This window comes from Chenopodium album, chromosome 14, assembly GCF_948465745.1.
Source record: "Chenopodium album chromosome 14, dcCheAlbu1.1, whole genome shotgun sequence".
Taxonomy (NCBI): Eukaryota; Viridiplantae; Streptophyta; class Magnoliopsida; order Caryophyllales; family Amaranthaceae; genus Chenopodium; species Chenopodium album.
In genome coordinates, this window is record NC_137847.1 from 36190363 (window position 1) to 36208441 (window position 18079).

At 34.3% G+C, this 18079-nt stretch overlaps 2 protein-coding genes across 2 annotated transcripts; both read right to left on the minus strand.

Moving 5' to 3' along the window:
- Window positions 1-2008: 2008 nt before the first annotated feature.
- On the minus strand, window positions 2009-7280 carry LOC145579187 (uncharacterized). Its single transcript, XM_081636438.1, has 5 exons — window positions 7043-7280; window positions 3680-3820; window positions 3210-3449; window positions 2530-2589; window positions 2009-2377 (listed from the first exon to the last, which is right to left on the minus strand). Exons 1-5 carry the CDS (start codon window positions 7151-7153, stop codon window positions 2273-2275), a joined length of 657 nt encoding a protein of 218 aa, XP_081492564.1. The 5' UTR covers window positions 7154-7280; the 3' UTR covers window positions 2009-2272.
- A 686-nt stretch (window positions 7281-7966) lies between these two features.
- On the minus strand, window positions 7967-8980 carry LOC145578004 (uncharacterized). Its single transcript, XM_081635415.1, has 2 exons — window positions 8752-8980; window positions 7967-8472 (listed from the first exon to the last, which is right to left on the minus strand). The coding sequence occupies exons 1-2, from the start codon at window positions 8978-8980 to the stop codon at window positions 7967-7969; spliced, it is 735 nt and encodes a 244-aa protein (XP_081491541.1).
- Window positions 8981-18079: the final 9099 nt, after the last annotated feature.

Genomic DNA, 18079 nt, shown 5'->3' on the forward strand with positions numbered 1-18079 from the left:
AAAAGTACAGAAAGACAGAGAGAACGCGGTTGTTGGAATACATTAAGTCGGGCTCAAAAAGACACAAAGAGTCTTTAACATTAGATAAAACAAGTAGGAATAAAAGATGATCAAGGCTTAACGACACAATTTGAGTTCCTTTTACAAGAGGCTCGGTACGCTTAACTATGGGTACGTTTGACCCCTTCTCTAAGGAAGAGACAATTACCATACTAAAAACCTCCAAAAGAAACTTTTAGGAGCCCCCATGTTGGAGAGCAGGGTTAGGATAAAGGTTTTTCAAAGCAATAGATTGATAACCCATTGCTAAGCTAAAACGGTGAGTACTAAGTGATAACCCACCAAAAAAAAAAAAAAAAAAAACACCAGCCAAGACCACCTTCAAGAACCAAAACTGACCACAAACAAGGACCATTATATCCCTGAAATTATTGAAACTCGAAAACCAAACCACTTAACGAGAGGCTTAACACACCCCTTCAGCCCCCCAAACTTCATGTAAAACCACTTGATTAAACACAAATTAGCCCCATTAAAACAACAAATGCATCGAAGAACAAATGCCTCCCCACAAAATACCCAAAAACTAAGGAAGCTATATAACCAAAACATTGACAAACTTAACTCCGTGGAAAAAAAAAATTAAAACTGACCAAACCAACAAGCAAGGCAAGATGAGGACTTACAGACCAAAGGAAAGGCATAAAACGGAAATCAAACCGAGATTTCAAAGTCAATTCCAAGAAACCCATGAAACCCTAAACTTCATCGTATAAGCGTCGCGATGACCTTTTTCCGGTAATCCCCTGACGATGGCGTTTGAGCTAGCCCAATATCCCTAAATACATCAACTCCGTCCTTGAAATGACAGATCTAAACACAACTCGAAACAAAGCCTTCCTAGTCCTCGTCTATGTCGCGAAAAACACTCCCAAACACCAGATAACGGCCGTTCGAGAAGTTGAACCCGACCACGTGAAGACCCAGACCGAAACCCACCTGAGAAGAGAGGAACTAACTTGTTGGAACAAGCCTAAACCTTAAGAAACAATTGAAGAAAAAACCCCCAATTTTGAAACCCTAACCCTAACTTTACTCTAGAAAACAATCAAAGCGTAAGAGTTAGTCTTGGGAGATTGAAAAAACTGAACTAAAACTTTTATTGACGCATGGCGACGATCGTTGATGAGTGACGACCGTGGATGAGCAAGGGATGCTGTGGTCGCCGGCAGCAAGGGGAACAAGGGAATGGGTTTTCTGTTTTTTAGAGAGGAGGAGCGTAGGTTTTAGAAAGAAAAGTTTTTTAAAAAAAAATTAGCTTTTTTCTAAAAAGTATGTTACTCATTATAGACTTCAATATCTTTAAAAAACAAGATTCATTTTCCCTGCATCTATTTATCTTCCTATGTGGTTTTGGTCATCGATCGGTGGTTTGAGCCGTTAGAGTCAATGATGATTGGGGTGATTGTGTTATTTCCAACGATCCTTCAGAATTAATGGTGATTGGGGTGGTTGTGTTATTTTGGTGTGAAGCAAGGAGGGTGGCTGTTAAAGGGATTATATGGTTAAATGTGGGTGTGTGGAGAAGGTGGTGGACTGGTAGTCAGGCGAGCTCAAGTGGGTGGTGTGGAGATAGTGGTTGATCATTGGTTGTAAAAACGGTAGACATGTACCAATTTATCATTTTGATTACATATCTACTATTCCTTGGATTTTGCTCCCGCTCACTTTTTTTGCAAGGAAACAAGATGTACATGTTAATGTCATATGAAGCATCAACATTTTATATTTGCATAATTGCATAACATGCATGCCAAGGCGAATTAGCAAAGTTGTACCTACAGTATAATGTGGTGAATAAGGAGCAAGTTGAGAAAGACAATTAAGAAGTTCAAAGTTTTAAACTTTTCGAGAATCAAGGTAGCCTAGTGGTTGGAGGCCCTCCTTCCACCCCCTGTGAAAGGGGTTCGATTCTCACCCCAAGCAAGTAGGAGAAAAGAAATAAAAGTTTCAAACCTTTCAAACAAGCATGCTCAATGAATTTGCAAAGAGTATTATGAAAGTAGCCTAGATAAAACATGAAATCCCTTCCCCACCAGTTCCATTCAAACCCGAACAAGGTTGAAAACAGCCAGAAAACAGAGAATGCCTACAGCTAAGAGCCCAAGGATGCAATTTAGAAATTTATGCAGTAAAATCCCAAATACTGTGACAAAAATGGATCAGAATCCCCTCACTGATGTCTCTGCACTTTCTGATAGCCTACAGATCTTCAACGGTATCCCTTCAGAGAATCGGCAGTCTTCCCGGATCTTGCATCAGTCCAAGCTTTAGCAATGGTTTTCTTCATTTCCTCATCCCCTTCCTCATACATATTCTGCAAAATTGAGGAAGTACATGTTAATGCAAATGTCAAAGCCTAAACACTTCTGTAATCTCACTAAATCAAGCTCAGAACAACTATATATCTTCCAAGCTTGCCCATTAATCAACACCACAATATACAACAATGTAAAGATTAGAATATACCTTCATCAGATCCATTATGCCAGCCATAGGATCCTTTTCCTTGTCTAGATTTGGCTTCAGCTGCATTAATCAAAACCAAAAAAAAAATAGGAAAGCCACACATAACAATACTTAAATATGAAATCTTTAACATGTGACTGAAATCAATTTCATAATATTGAGTTTAAATTTCACCCCATTGCACTTGGAAATTCTTAGCCGACAGTATCATTCATAGTCTATATGGTATGCAATATAAAATGAGGATAATGGTAATATGTTTACATAAAGATTGACAAGGGAAATCTTATGCCACCATTTGATTAAAAAATGTGTACTCCCTGAGGCCTGAGAATTTCAAGTTCGTCGTGGAGATTGATCACCACTTAAAAGTTAAAACCACTACTAAAGTACTACATAGTAATGAAAATTTATCACGGTGGGAAGGAGCAACATACCATGAATAGTATGGTATAAGTTCACACTGTCTATTAAACAAGTCAAACGGCTTATATGAGACAGTACAAAATTCAGCTTCAAAAAAAAAAAAAAAAAAAAAAAAAAAAAAAAAAAAAAAAAAGAAGAAAAAGAAATTTCAGCTTCAAAATTTTAGAAAGTCGCCTAATATTTTGGAGCATAAAATTGTGGCCTAATATTTTGGGAAGGAGGGAGTAATTTACATCATAGTGACAGAAAATTACCTTGTCCTCTTTGTAATGCAAATCTTGCCAATTCCCTTTCGAAGCTTTGACCAAATTTACAATTACCCTAGTGGGCTTGATCATGACCTTGGTTTGGTCTGGAACAATATCTTTATTCAATTTGGGTATGGCAAATTGATAATTTTTCCCCTGAACATCATGAAACTTGAACTCAATAGAATTTGGGTTTATGTTTTTCTGCATCTTTTCTTCTTGCACTCCCTCGAGAGACAGATATATCTGCAAGATGCAAATATGAATATCAGTATCCAGAATTAGAAAGATCTGGCTCAAATACTTGGGGGTCATATATTGAAAGTAACTGGTCAGTGATCAAAAGGTGTAACAGAACTTTGTAATAACTCTTCATCTACGAGACTTAGGTTAGGACTACCAATAAATAAAGAGCAAAAGGCTGGGCTATTATGGGGTGGCATTAGGTTTATCAAAAACAAAGTGCAGATCCTCACCTTTACTTTATCATTGTCCTGTTCCCAGCTGAAAGTTGAAAGAGTAGAATAAGTCTGCGTTGGAGAGTAAGGCACCTTTGTCGTCGTTACAGGAATTGGAGTAGGATGCTGGGGAGCTGAAGAAGCTTTTTCTTTTGACAACTATGCACGAAAAATGTCATAGACAATCAGAATCAAAACAAAGATGAATAATCTAAACCTAAACTGCTCAGATTTAGCTCAAACACATCCCAAAAAAAGCAATAAGATTAAAACAATGAGAACATAAGGTAAAAATCAGTCAAATTGTAATGACTACACAAGGTAAAGCATTAGTCCAAATTTCCCATTCAATTCTTTTAGTCTAAAAACTAATAAGTCAAAGAAGATTCACAAATAAAAACATCTTTAAAAAAAAAAACAAATAACAAAGCCAGATTGGCATATTTACATATTAATGAATTCAACCATAGCTTCTTGCCTAAAAATCAGACAACAATTCTTACTTTTTACGATTCCATGAAAAATAAATCTAATGGGTGTAGAACCAACAGTAAATGAGCAAATCACCTTAATATGATGATTTAACTATCAGATTATTTGAGATTTGTACTCATAAATTTCCCAAGAAGGTCACTTCAACTGTGTGTAAGGAAAAAATCAAGATGAAAGCCATTAAGTAGATAATAATAGCCCCTAAAAGAAATCTAATAATTTGACCTTTCAAATGCTACTGCCCAATCACACATTGGCCTTCAGCTACCCAGAAAATGGGTAAACTCAATACATGATAAATATACACTCTTCAACAGTCAACTATGGGTCATACGCACTAACTAAGTTCACAACTCTTAACTCCATACGCCCATACTTTGTCAATGCTTGCAACAGCTGAAAGAAAGCACTCATAGCCAGATATATTCTCAATTCTATATGTATACTTTTGGAGCATACTTGGATTCTTTATTTTACATCAAGTACCCATGTCGAATCATGGAGATAAGTCAAAACTTTGCTCCTTCATTATTAATCAAAATCATGAATTCTTCACAGTTCACACAAAATAATAAGACACTTGACACGTACCCATGTCGAACATGGGTACTTGAGTTTGAGCAACATTGCCCAGAATGAAACACAATACAAATATCAAAATTAGGTTCTTATACATTGTGGTGTGGACATGGATTAGCACGCAGTTCGAACTAAGAGAGGCCAAAATGATACCGTATTAACAGAATGATGTGAATAGAATTCTAATTCAAATTTTAATCTAAATAAAGAAATCTTTGGCCCTACAAGAAATCTATCTTTAAAAAAAATTTCAAATAAGAATGGAGGGAATATACAGCCAATTAACATATTTAATAATATATTAAATAATCCATGATGCAAACTTTTAGCAACCGCATGCTTCCCACAATAAGTTAAATGTCAAGGAGTCCCTACTACTATAGTCCTCTTAAGGTAGTCATGATTAGAACATCCAATTATCCAAGGTCCTTCCAAAGCACCTATCCCATGGCCACGGGTGTCCATGGTTCTCATTAACGCAGGATCCATAGCTGGTGTTGACTAAGCCATAGTGCCATACACATTTTTTTCATGGGGCAGTCTCCATAGTCTCCACCATGACAAATGACGGACTTAATCTCATGAAGCACTTCCTTGGAATTCAAGTAGGGGGTAAAACTAATATGTTTTAATCGAACCGAGCCACAAATCAAACCAAATTAGTAATGTGATTCGGTTTATTTTTTTAATATGGTTCGGTGCGGTTTGAGAAAAAAAAAATTGCGATTTACAATTTTGTTTCGGTTTTAGGATTTAAAAAACCAAAAAACCGAAACCAAGCCGAAATATAGGGCCATATCTAAATTAGTTCATTTTTTTATTTTCAACCCTACAATATAATTATATATGGCCAAAAAAAAGAATTGCTGACTCAGGCTAAAAAAAAGTTACAAATCAAAGCAAAAACACTAGGCCAACAAAATTGTGCCACAATTTGGTTTTTTATTTTTATTTTTCATGAACCAAATTAAAAATGGTGTAGTTTGGTTTGGATTGTTAAAGGACCAACTCAACCAAAAGCTTAAGCTAATGGTTGAGGTCTAAGAATATGTTTTTTATACTCTATCATGCCCCATCATACGAGAATCCGTTGAGTTTGAAGTGTGGATGCAACATGGGCCCACCTCATACACTGCGCTTGATATTCCACTTTGAAGGGAGGGTTGGATGAGATTTGACCCGTGACCCGTGACCTCTGTGTCACACTAGCTATGATACCATGTTGAAGGACCGATGATTCAAGCCCAAGAATATGTTTTATGCTCTATCATGGACTATATAATAATTTGGTGCGGTGCGATTTTAAAAATCCCAAACCGAATTAATATAGTGTGGTTTTGGTTTGGACTATAAACCTCAATACAAACCGAACTTTCACCCATAATTCAAGTCATGAAAACCCAAGGACAAAATATTCGTTGACCAAAAAGAATTATGTCTTGGATATCCTAATGAAAATGTCCATGTGAATTAGAAATAAAACAACATCTATAGGAGTGTTTTGTTTGTTCCTCAATTCACCCAGTAATCTACCATTCAATGTTGTGAAATGATCTGAGACAGTGACACTATATCCAAATCCCAAAAAAAAAAAAAAAAAAAAAAAAAACAGAATTGAGGCACCAAGTGGAAGGAGTTTGTATATCAAAAAATTTAGGTTTGTATTACTATATCAAAAAATTTATCAATATGCAATTAGAGATATGTAGTAATAAGTAAATCAGATTAGAATATTTCCGGTCTGGTATGATTTCGACGAAAATAAGTATGGAGTAATAAGTTCTAGAAGCAAGTCGACAAATAACATTTATAATTGACCCTTCAAATTTAGCAGTGCTTCAGAATTCAGATCAGTAACAAGGCATTTAAACTGTTCATCCAAACAAACTAAAAAATGAACATTATATCAATAGCAAATCTTAATATATGAACAAAAGCATAGAAAAGTTCACAATTATTTTCTTGATTTCCTCAAATAAAAGAATTAATTCCATCATTCTTAAATCATATTTAAACTTCAAATTTTATCTGAGCTTGAATTGCATTCATCTTTGAAACTGAAAGCAAATATCATTGCAATTGTAGTTTAAATACACATAAACAGGCAAACAGCAAATCAGGAAAAAAAATGTATGAAACTTCGAAATTGAAATTTCAAACACAATATTCAGACATACAATTGTTTACTTGTATTTCTTTCAAAAAGAAAAATCGCAAATTCAAACACAATAATAACCCTAGAAATCAATACTTCAAAAGTTCAAATAACATATAAACATCGGAAATTAGTTAATAAGAATGGAGAAGAACCTTTTCTAAGTTGTGAATTTCAGAGGAAATGAGAGAAATAACGCGAGGTCTCTTCGCAATGGATTGCAGGTTGCGAAGCTCTTCCAAGTCTAGTGAAAAATCATCCGCCATTTTTGCTTACTCCTTCTCTCAGAAATTCAGGGTTAATTTGAAATGAGAAAATTGATTGAATTTAGAAGATGATGGATTATGAGTTAAGTAGAGTAGAGAATAGTGAAGAAATTTCTAGGAGAGCCTTAAGTTTGAAAGTTTAGACTTTAGAGTGTAGGTTCTAGAGGGTTCTTAAGAGGATGATACAATATTGGATTTTGGTGTATACGTGTTGCACTGCTCCATTTACTGCCTAGTTGGTCAAGACTCAAGATTCAGGGGTCGAGTTAAGACCACTCTCACTCCTGGTCAAAAAAAATAAAATATCATTTTCTTTTTACCTATTTTCTCACTTTTTCTTTTCACATTTTTGCATGGGGATTTTTCTTAACAACTCCTTACACACTTAGAGCACCAGCATTCAAGAGTAAGCAAAAATCCTTTCCTAATTTCTCTCTCCTTTCTTCCTCTTGACACATCACACTCTCTTTCTTTCACATTACTTCCCACTATTTCCATCCTTTTACTTATCCTCTTTCTTAAATATTTCCAACATCAATGAGTATCCTTTCCCATATACTCTCTCCTATTTACATATACCCCACCATATATTCTCTCTCCTATTTACACACTTAATTATTGTTTTAGTTTGTAAAATATTTTATTATTATTATTAATCGAACAAAAATACGTCAACTAATACATTTTCACATTAATATAAAAAATTAGTAAAATACGAACTACATGAATTAAAAGACATAAATTAAAAATATGAAATACACGGATAAAAATAAGCAACGAAAATAACACACATAATTTAAAATTATTAAAATGCTAATTTTCAACCGAGCTCCTTGACCTTGCCCATAAATGCTCAACCAAGTCGTTCTTTAATGCCTCATGAACATGTCTATCGCGAATCTCTCTTCTTGAAGCTATCAATCTACTAAAATTATCAGGATCATACTGCCCAAGAGTTACGGTAAATGTTGTTGCATTTCTGGTTGAGGACGACCCTGGCATATTTTCAGGCTGTTCTTGGGCGAATTCAAGTGGATCTTTATTATAGTTTAAATATGTATCACGCTCGTCTTCAATTATCATGTTGTGGATGATGATGCAAGTCATCATGATTTTCCACATCAACTCTACACTCCATGCCAAAACAGGCTTCCTAATTATTGCAAACCGAGCTTGTAACACACCAAATGCATGCTCAACATCCTTTCTAGCACTCTCTTGACGTGTAGTGAACAATTTATCCTTTAAGGTTTGTGGGACTGCAATAGCGTCTATGAATGTCGACCATTTTTGATAAATCCCATCTGTGAGATAATACCCTTTGTTGTAATTATTTCCGTTAACAGTGAACAGAAATTATGGAGCACGATTATTTATTATATCATCAAACACCGGAGAGCGTTGAAGAACATTAATGTCGTTGCAGGATCCAGGCATCCCAAAGAAGGCGTGCCAAATTTATAAATCCCTGGAAGCAATCGCTTCTAAAATAACAGTCGCCGTTTTAGATCTTCCTTGATACATTCCTTTCCATCCAGCTAGACAATTTTTCCAGACCCAATGCATGCAATCAATGCTGCCCAACATGCCAGGGAAACCTCTATCCTCCCCTTCTCTAAGGAGGCGTTGGATATCTTCCAATGTTGGCTTGCGAAGGTACTCAGTTGCAAATTGAGCAATTACTCCGTCGACAAACTGTGCAAGACATTCTCTAGCAGTGCTTTCACCGAGCTTCAGATACTCATCTACTTGATCAACAGAACAACCATAAGCTAACATACGTATGGCTGCTGTGCATTTCTGAAGGGGTGAAGCACCAAGACGCATGGTAGCGTCTGGGTGTTGTTGGAAGTTACGGGTAGTTGCACTTAATGTGTTGACAATGCGAAGGAAAAGGGGTCTTCGCATACGAAACCTCCTTCGAAATGTTGTTTCATCGTATACTGGTTGGTCACTAAAGTAATCTGAAACTAATTTCGTTTTCTTTGACGTTTTTGTTCATTTTGCTGTATAGAATTGTTTACAGCTACAAGTATTGCATTTTGCATTACTTGTAATCGATGAATCTCGTTGATAAAATTCATGACCATTTGATCATAGATTTCATCAGTTGAACTTGAAGACGAAGAAGAAGAACTTGAAGAGTTTGAATCGAAATTCATATTATGTGTATTACAAAACAATATTTGAAATAGAAGGTTTTGGGTTTTTTTTTTTTAAAAAAAATGCTAAAGGGAAAATAAGGTTGATATTGATAGATGTAATGTTATTGGGAGTAATATTATGAATTTTATAGATGAAAATAAGATAAGGTTAGTCAGATGATAAGATTTCTCCCAAGGATATGTGGTCATAAAACAAAGGATGTCAGAAGATAAGATTTTGGTTAGATGAAATGTCATGGGAGCAATCTGATAAATTATCTAGACAAAAAACGATAAGGTTAGTCAGAAGATTAGATTTCAGATAATGATATGTGGTCATAAAACAAAGGATGTCAGAAGATAAGATTTTGGTTAGATGAAATGTCATAGGAGCAATCTGATAAATTATCTAGACAAAAAAACGATAAGGTTAGTCAGAAGATAAGATTTCAGATAATGATATGTGGTCATAAAACAAAGGATGTCAGAAGATAAGATTTTAGTTAGATGAAATATCATGGGTAGCAATCTTATACATTATCACAATAATATAAAGTAACATTAACAGACTTGAACTCAATTTAGAAAACATGAAGTTCATATTAATACATAGAAATTACATTCATATTAAAAAGGTACATTGACAATAATTCTGCAAAGTTACAATAATAATAAAACATACAACTCATAATCGTAATAACAAATCATGATTACTCGGTACAATCAGGTAAATTAAATCAAATTGAAAATCTACTACTGAATTCATCTCTAAGTTTCTTATACATTTCTAATTCAACTTCATCAAGAACGGGCTTATGCATTAATCTTTCTAACATTCTAAACTTCATGGCCTCGTCCTTTTGCCTTTTAATTTCTTCAACTTGTGCTTTTTTAATTTCATCTATTTCCTTCAACTGATCCAGAAGTCGCCCACCCAAATCATTCAACTTATCACCAACTTCGTTAAAATTTGTGTTTAACGCTTCAAGATTTATACTTGAAGATGAAGTAGTAGATGCTTTACCTTTCATCTTTGTTTGTTTTATGCTAGCAGGTCTTTTACCTCTTCCTCCAACCTCGGATGGTGAATCAGGTTGTGATCTTTTACTGCTTCCCCCATTTTCGGTTGACGTTTGTTGGCCACCGGGTAACATATTCGATTGATCTTTGGCCAAAGATGGATCCCATTTCGGATATTTTCTCAATTCCTCAAAACAGTGCAATAAACAAAACATCTTGTTGTTAGTTGCGTAATAATATTTGTGAGCAAATTTCTCCAAATTTTGCTCGGACTCACCACTACCCTTGGTTCGATAATGATACCCATATGCATCTACCCATTTACTACAATGTAAATTGATATGATCCCAGCGATTTTGCATAGATTTAATGTTTCTTACCTTTATTTCATCGGGGTTTTCTATTCTAGAACGTTCGTAGCGGTTATAGATGTCAACCCATAACCCACTTCTCTTTGTCTTGATTCCTCTCACTACGTCACCCCCTGCGTTTATGTAGGCCGATACAAGTGCTTTGTCTTCATCTATGCTCCATGATTGGTTTTTCCTTTGCCCAGTGTTGTTGACATTTTGTTCGGAAACAATTTCGACATCAACATCGTTAATGTCTTCTAGATGTTGCGCCCCCACTAATTGTTCCACATGTTCATCACCACTCTCCTCTATTGGAGTTGCATTGCTACCACCAAAACCTCCCGGTGATTGATCCATGTTCTGAGTGAAATGTTCAGAATTGGGAAAACCCGGCATATTACCAAGAGATTGTTGAGATGACGAGCTACTTTGAGGAAAAGGGAAAGAAGGTTGACATTGTGGAATATTATTGACATTTATTGGTCTTGATTGACTATTAAACCATTGCAAAGCAGCTTGAAAATGAGGATTACTCAATAAATATGGGTCAAAAGGAGGATTATTTTGATTATATTGAAAGTTTGGATTATTTGGAAAATTCATATTATTCCCGTAATTTGAATTATTACGATCCATATGAAGGGTATTTGAAATTGGAAGTGAAATTTGTGAAAAAAAATTTGTTTGAGTGATATTAGATGTTTTCGACAATAGATGAGATTAATGGGAAAAAAATGCAAAAAATGAAAATATGGAAAAATTATACTCATTTTATACAGAAAATTTTTTTATGACCGTTGGTGTTTTTGGTTTTCTGAAATAAGTTACCGTTAACAAGTTATAGCCGTTTTAGAGATTTAAGTCACAAAAAATACGTGACCTAAGTGTCACAACTTAACTTGTGCATGCTTTGTCATTTGATCGTTCTTCTTGACGTTGGTTTGGCATTTGGCTCCCAACGGTTACTTTTTCCTTTTTTTTCTTTTTCTTTTGTTTGCTTTGGCACGTGGGTCGAGACATTGTTTCCTTTCCACATAAAGGAAATGCTAGTTTTCCAATCAAGAGAGGATCCTTTTAGCTAATCTAGCATTCAAGAGGAAGCTAAAAAGTATATAAAAGGATGGCTAAAAGGAGAGTAATCCTCTCCATTGTTAATGCTCTTATGGGCTAAAAAAACCCAAATAATAGTAATTTTTTAAATAATAATGAATTAAGTAGAAAATTGTGATTTTTCATAGTGTATAAAAAAATATAGCACAATGGATGTCAACTTATTGAGAAAAATAAATTATGAACATTTGTAATTTTTATTTTTATTTTTAAATATATAATATTGCTTAAAATAGCTAGTTTTAAATTTCATTAGTGGGCTCCACTAATTACCGTAGCATTTAAATATGCCATGGTTTTTGGCATTTCTGATTTTCCTCATGGACATTTATTTTTTTGCCCATGAGTGGGATGCATGTTTTTGGGTTTTTACCTTAAATTTCTCCTCATGGGCTTTTTTTGCCCATGAGTGAGAGTGCTCTAAGAGTCCAGCCAAGTTGAACAACCGATAGCCATTAGGCATTTGACCATTAGTCAATTGTCAAACAAACAAGGTCTATGTCAGTTTAGTTCTTAATGTAGTCGTTCACCTTATTTAAAACAACTTGATGTTATATACAATTTTTTATAGTAAAATATTTTTAGTTTCTTAATAGAAAATTTTAAAAAATTATAGTATATTTTTATAAATTATAAATTATTACAAATCTAAAAATATCTATTTGATATGTTTTTTTCTTGTTTATTATTGTACATAGAAAGTCAAATTTTAGTCAAATCAAACAATCAAATCATATAAATCAGATTCTCCTAACTATTTGGTTGATAGGCAAAGATAATAAAGTGACATATTAAGGGCATGTTCTCTTCAGCTTAATTTCAATTCAGTTAAGTTCATTTCCTAATTTCCTTCTCTCATAAACAATTCATTTCAGCTCTATTCAGTTCAGTTCCGTTTAATTCAGTTTAGTTTAGTTCAGTAAGTCAGAACATGCTCTAATTTCAAATCAAATTAGAGAGGGCTTCCAGACGGAGGGTTGTGAGACGACAATAAAGTAATGTCTCACAAGGGTAATGTAGGCATTTCAGGCGTCATCTTAAAGATATCTAATTGAGTTATTAAATAATACCACTAATGTTTTTGTGGTATAAAATACATTCTCAGTGGTACAAAATGTAATATCAATAGTAAAAGGAGCTCACTGGAGTTTTTATTAGAACAAAATATAGACTTAGTGATAGTGGTCCCTATAATTCTTTGTTTGTTCTTACACGTGATGATTGTTATAAAGTTTTAGTGGGGCTCACATCACCCTTTTCACTCTTTTTATCTCTCTCTTCCTTATACCTTTATATTTTTTTTAATAGTTATGAGACATTTCACCATGTCTCACAACACTTTATTTATACTTTCTCTCAAATTAGATATGCAAAGATGATAAGGTGAACTAAATATAGCCTTACCGCGAAGTATTGGGTTGAGCTCATTCTTGTTACAACATTGCTACAAAGAAGTGTGTATGCCATGTTGGGTTGAGCCATTGAGCTCATTCTTGTCATATACTTACCTCCGTTTTTTTAGTTGATACGTACTTCTTTTTAGGAATTTTTTTAGTTGATACGTTTTATTTTTGGGTAAGTTTTATACCTTACATTCACTAGCTACCTCACTTGCTTTTTCATTCTCTCTCCTCTCCTTAATATGTGTGCGTAGATTGGAAGTGTCAACTAAATAGAAATGGAGGAAGTAATACTTTGCGATTCAAATTATCTGACATGTTCTTTTATCACATGTGTCTATGTGAGCATGCAAGAATTTGCAAATAACTCTAAATCGATAAGTATGAACAATAAAATTAAAAATAAAAGTTATACTTTAAAATACGTATTGAAAGGGATTTAACAAGACTCCACATTATTATAAATATCACTATTTTTAAATCACAAGTTTTGGTCATCTTAATTACTGTAGAATCATAGATAGTGTAAAAAGTTCATAGAGCAAATAATTACCAGTATATCCAATGGTAGTAGTATTATTTCATCAACATGCGAGCCTTGCAACTAGTGTACATAAGTGTAGACACCTGATTGTGTCTCCCTAAAAACCAAATCCAATGATGAATACCTTTCACGTCATTTGATTATCGAACAAGGTGAAATGTGAAAAGCCATGTGATGCGGTCGTATTAATAAAAATAATTCTTTCTGTTTTAGAAAATATTTTTTTTCTTACTCTATTTATGGAAAATGTCCAGTCCACTTTAGTTTAATCCATGATTACGGTCCAATAATAGTGTAGTTGGATTGGGCTCGAAAAAAGCTTTCCAACGATATATTATAAGCCCGATTCCGATGAATAATGAGGAAGTTATGGCCAAAATACTAAATTGGGCATGAAATGAGTTTTATATACGGCCCAATGATCAAATGGAGGGCCCATTAATTAATATTCCTAAAGTCATTAGGATTGATTTTAATCTTCTAGAATAATCTAGAAGATTCTTTTAAATTCTAGTGGGATTAGAATTAATAATTATATCTTTTAGAGAAATAAAGAGTTTTATTTCGAATAAAACAAGTGTTTTAAAAGATTAAATCTGATTTTAAAAAGATAAGTATGGACGTTAATTAGTCTAATTTAATTAGATTAAGGACTCCATACTGTTTTTGGGCTAACACGTTCACCATTGCCAAACAACAGCTCCATCGCGCCGCGATGGACACTGTTGCACCGCGATGGAAATAGTTTTACTCTAAATCGAATTCGATCTTTTTCTGATTGTTTCGGGACTATTTTCTCTATAAATAGGGTTCTTATTTCCCGTTTTCAATCATTAACAATCATCTAATTCTATTCTCTTCTCTCTTCAAGCTAGAAGCTTATTCTTTGTCCCTTTTCTAAGCCTTTCCTTTTCAAAACACAATACCACATTCACGAGTTCTAGACACACCTAGCCAGGCTCGAAGTTGCTTCTCCCTAGACGTGAAATTCTGAGGTTTTGGTCCCAAATTCCTATTTCAATTATTTAAATTAATTGTTTGATTTAATCTTTTCATTGAAGTTACTAACGTGTGTATTCTTTTGATAGAAAGATATACGAGGCAACAAAGTAAGTAGTTTTGTTGCTATATCTTGAGAAAGCATGCTTTGATTATTTGAATTCCTACTATCATGTTAGGATATTTTTATTGCTTTCTAGTATCATGTTTAAGTTGCCTCCTATTTCTTCTATCATGTTAGGGCTAAAGCTTTGATCTTTAATACTTAGTGACATGTTAGGATTTGTTATTAATCTTGTTAGTATCATGCATAGGGTCTTGCTAATATTATCATGCTTTGATGAAATTATTATGATGATTGTAATTATTATGTTTCTTGATATATATTATTGTTATTGCTTGATCACGCCCTCTCTTCCAGGACTAAAGGGAATTTGTACTTGAAATCACGCTTAATAAGATAATTAATAATTTTATTTAGGCTAATGTGATTTTAATTCAAGTGATCGCCAATAATAGATTTGTTTGTGCATTAACATTCAAACAACATAGATTAAACAGGTTTAGGATTAATATATTGATTGTATGTTAGTCAGAAAGCGCACATGAATATGAGAAGAATAAAGTAGAGGCCTATTTTTAGGGCAGGTTCAATTTCTTTTAGGTTGGATTTGTACCTTCATCCCCGAATATCCAGTCATGGTTCAGGACCACTATGGAGTTAGAGATCTCATAGATCATGAAGGAGTGTAACCTTCACCCTGTGAACGGTTTAGAAGTTCCTAAAACTTGTTGGCGACTCTTTTGGTCTAACTTCCTTCCCTTTGGACGCCATCATACTTAAGTGTATGATCACAGTAGGGCTTAAGTGTGGGATGCTTGAAATTATTTCCTACAGTTTTTGGCGACTTCACTGGGAGGATTTCTATTTTAATTCCTAAAATTTATTTTGGCAATAATTTAGAATGAGTGGATGAGACTCAAAACGTTCTAAGTATTCATGTGCGTAATTTTGATTGACATTATTGACATAAGCATAAAAATGGTTCGCAATGGATAGACCATCCGTAATGCGTAAAAAACATAGGCTTTTTACACGTAGGAAATTTGGGAAATATCTTTCACAACTAGAATCGAAAAAAAAAACGCTGCGAAAACTGGAAAATTCTAAGAACACAGAGAGCTGCTGAGGCATGTAGGAACTGGCAATCTGGGCAAATTGCCGCGATGAATTCAAATTTCCAGCGCCAGTTCGTTTTCGTCAATCTGGGAAAATTTCGGTGTATTTCGGGAAATTCTCGACTTCCGTACTCGAACAATTTTCGAAATTAATTCAAGTCGTTTTCATTGCTTTAATAAAATATTTAATGTAAAAAGTTGATTTAATTTAAAAAGCTAAAAATTGTAAAAGTAAAAGTAAATTATTAATGAAATTAAAATAAAGGCTTAAAAATTAAATTGACTTGAAAATAAAAATAGACTAATAAATTTAAAGTAAAAGCAATGCTCTAATCTGTCTTCTCCTTTCTAGCCCTTTTCCAATTCTTGTCTGCTTCTTCTTCATCGTCCATCTCTTTCACCAATAGGGATCCCTTAGAAGATCTGCACACAATCTTAGTATCAATAGTTTCTCCTTTAGCCATCACACCATGCTTCTTTTCAACCCATACTTCTTTTCTGTGGAGTCAGCTTTTCTTTTCTCTTTGCCCTTAGTAGTACTTTTCTTCTTAGGCATAATAGGAGTCTTGAATTCAACTCTTGCACCAAGATGATCTTTGGGAGGAATTTTCTTATCTCCTAGGTGATCTTTAACATTGGTCTTGTGTTTCTTTTGGACTTTGTTCTTGTCCTTTTGAGATCTACCAAGTAACCACTGCTTTACATCTCTAGACAAAGAAGGAGGAGCCTTTTGGGTAATAACTTCCCACAAAGGTCTAGCACACCAATAGTCATCAAATCTTTCTACATCTTGTGAAATAGGAAATTCATAAGGGCGACGAAGATCCCCGGAAGGAACGATTTGAGCAAGGCCATATTGTCTCTTTACCCAAGAAGGGTAGTAAAAGGTTAACTTGGAAAAACTTGGAAGACGACAAAAAGGTTGTTTATTGACACCAACCATCTTTTCAATCTTCCACCAAGGAACAACCCAATTAATGGCAAAGTCGCGAGTTTCAAAGATTCTACTCCACTCTCGGCAACCCATCTTTATGGAGAAACGCTTCTTCCTTCTCACAAGGCAATCCGGTGTATACTTTTCAACATTGTCAGGAGGGATAATTAATTCAAGCCTTTCCATGAGCCAAATATGCAAAAATTCAATGCAAATAATTAGTATTACTATACAAAATTAAATATTTTTGATTTCTGTTATTAAAAGTATTGATTTTCTACTTGTAATAAAATTGGAGAACCTCTAAGAGGTGTTTTCGGATCTCTTTTTAGTTTATCTAAACTAAGAATAGTTTCTCCAACGATTAATGGTATTGGATTTCTCCCTGATTCAATTTGCTCCATGACTAATGCTAAAATTTCTTGACCCTCATGAATGTTTTTACTAGTGAGAAGGTATTGACTAAACATGCAAAAGAGGAATGCCCTCCTCCTATAAACATGAAAAGACTCAGAGCGTGGTCTATCAAAATAAAAATGTGCAAATTCTTTCAAATTAACTACATTCCCATGCACTATGTCTTTAAGTCCTTATCCCTAAGGTTAAGGAAACGCTCAAAATCTTTATAATAATATTCACTCACTTTAGGAATTACCGCAAGATCTAAAGAGGAAAAGCCAAGTATGGCCCCAAATTCTTCCGGTAAAGGGCAAATTTCATCATAGCCAAATTTAAAGCAATGGGTATTTGAATCCCAATATTCTATGGCAGTATAAATAAAATCTATGTCAAGATCTACCCTCTTAATACCATATAAAACCCCCAAGTGGAAAAAGTCAAGCTATTTTCTCTCTTTGGTAGTCAAAGACCGGCACCACTCACGAGTAAAATCGCTTAAAGTCTTAGACATGGCTATTTAAGTGAAAATTAATAAGCTAAGTATTTTTTCTGCTCGAATTATGCTGTAATCCACATATTTGGGGGCTATTTATAAACAGAAACTGACGCAAACCGAATCCTAAAAGAATCCGGAAAAATAAAACCATCGCACCGCGATAGGGGCATCGCGCTACGATGGCTTGGTTTTTACCGCGTCAGAACAACGCGCTAAGTTGATCGCGTTTTCTCCAACTTCGACTCGGATTTGTACTTTGACTTTGCTGTTTTGATTCTTTTCAAAGCCTTATCCAACCTTATTTTTGGCATTTTTCTTTCAAACACTTATCCCCTGTTGATAATTTTA

Coding starts and splice junctions, on each gene's coding strand:
- LOC145579187 (XM_081636438.1), bottom strand. CDS start 7,153: ATGGCGGATGATTTTTCACTAGACTTGGAAGAGCTTCGCAACCTGCAA. Junction 3,821..7,042: donor AAATTCACAACTTAGAAAAG/GTTCTTCTCCAT, acceptor TTTCGTGCATAG/TTGTCAAAAGAAAAAGCTTC. Junction 2,378..2,529: donor GCATAATGGATCTGATGAAG/GTATATTCTAAT, acceptor TCAATTTTGCAG/AATATGTATGAGGAAGGGGA.
- LOC145578004 (XM_081635415.1), bottom strand. CDS start 8,980: ATGCGTCTTGGTGCTTCACCCCTTCAGAAATGCACAGCAGCCATACGT. Junction 8,473..8,751: donor TAGAGAAGGGGAGGATAGAG/GTTTCCCTGGCA, acceptor ATTACAACAAAG/GGTATTATCTCACAGATGGG.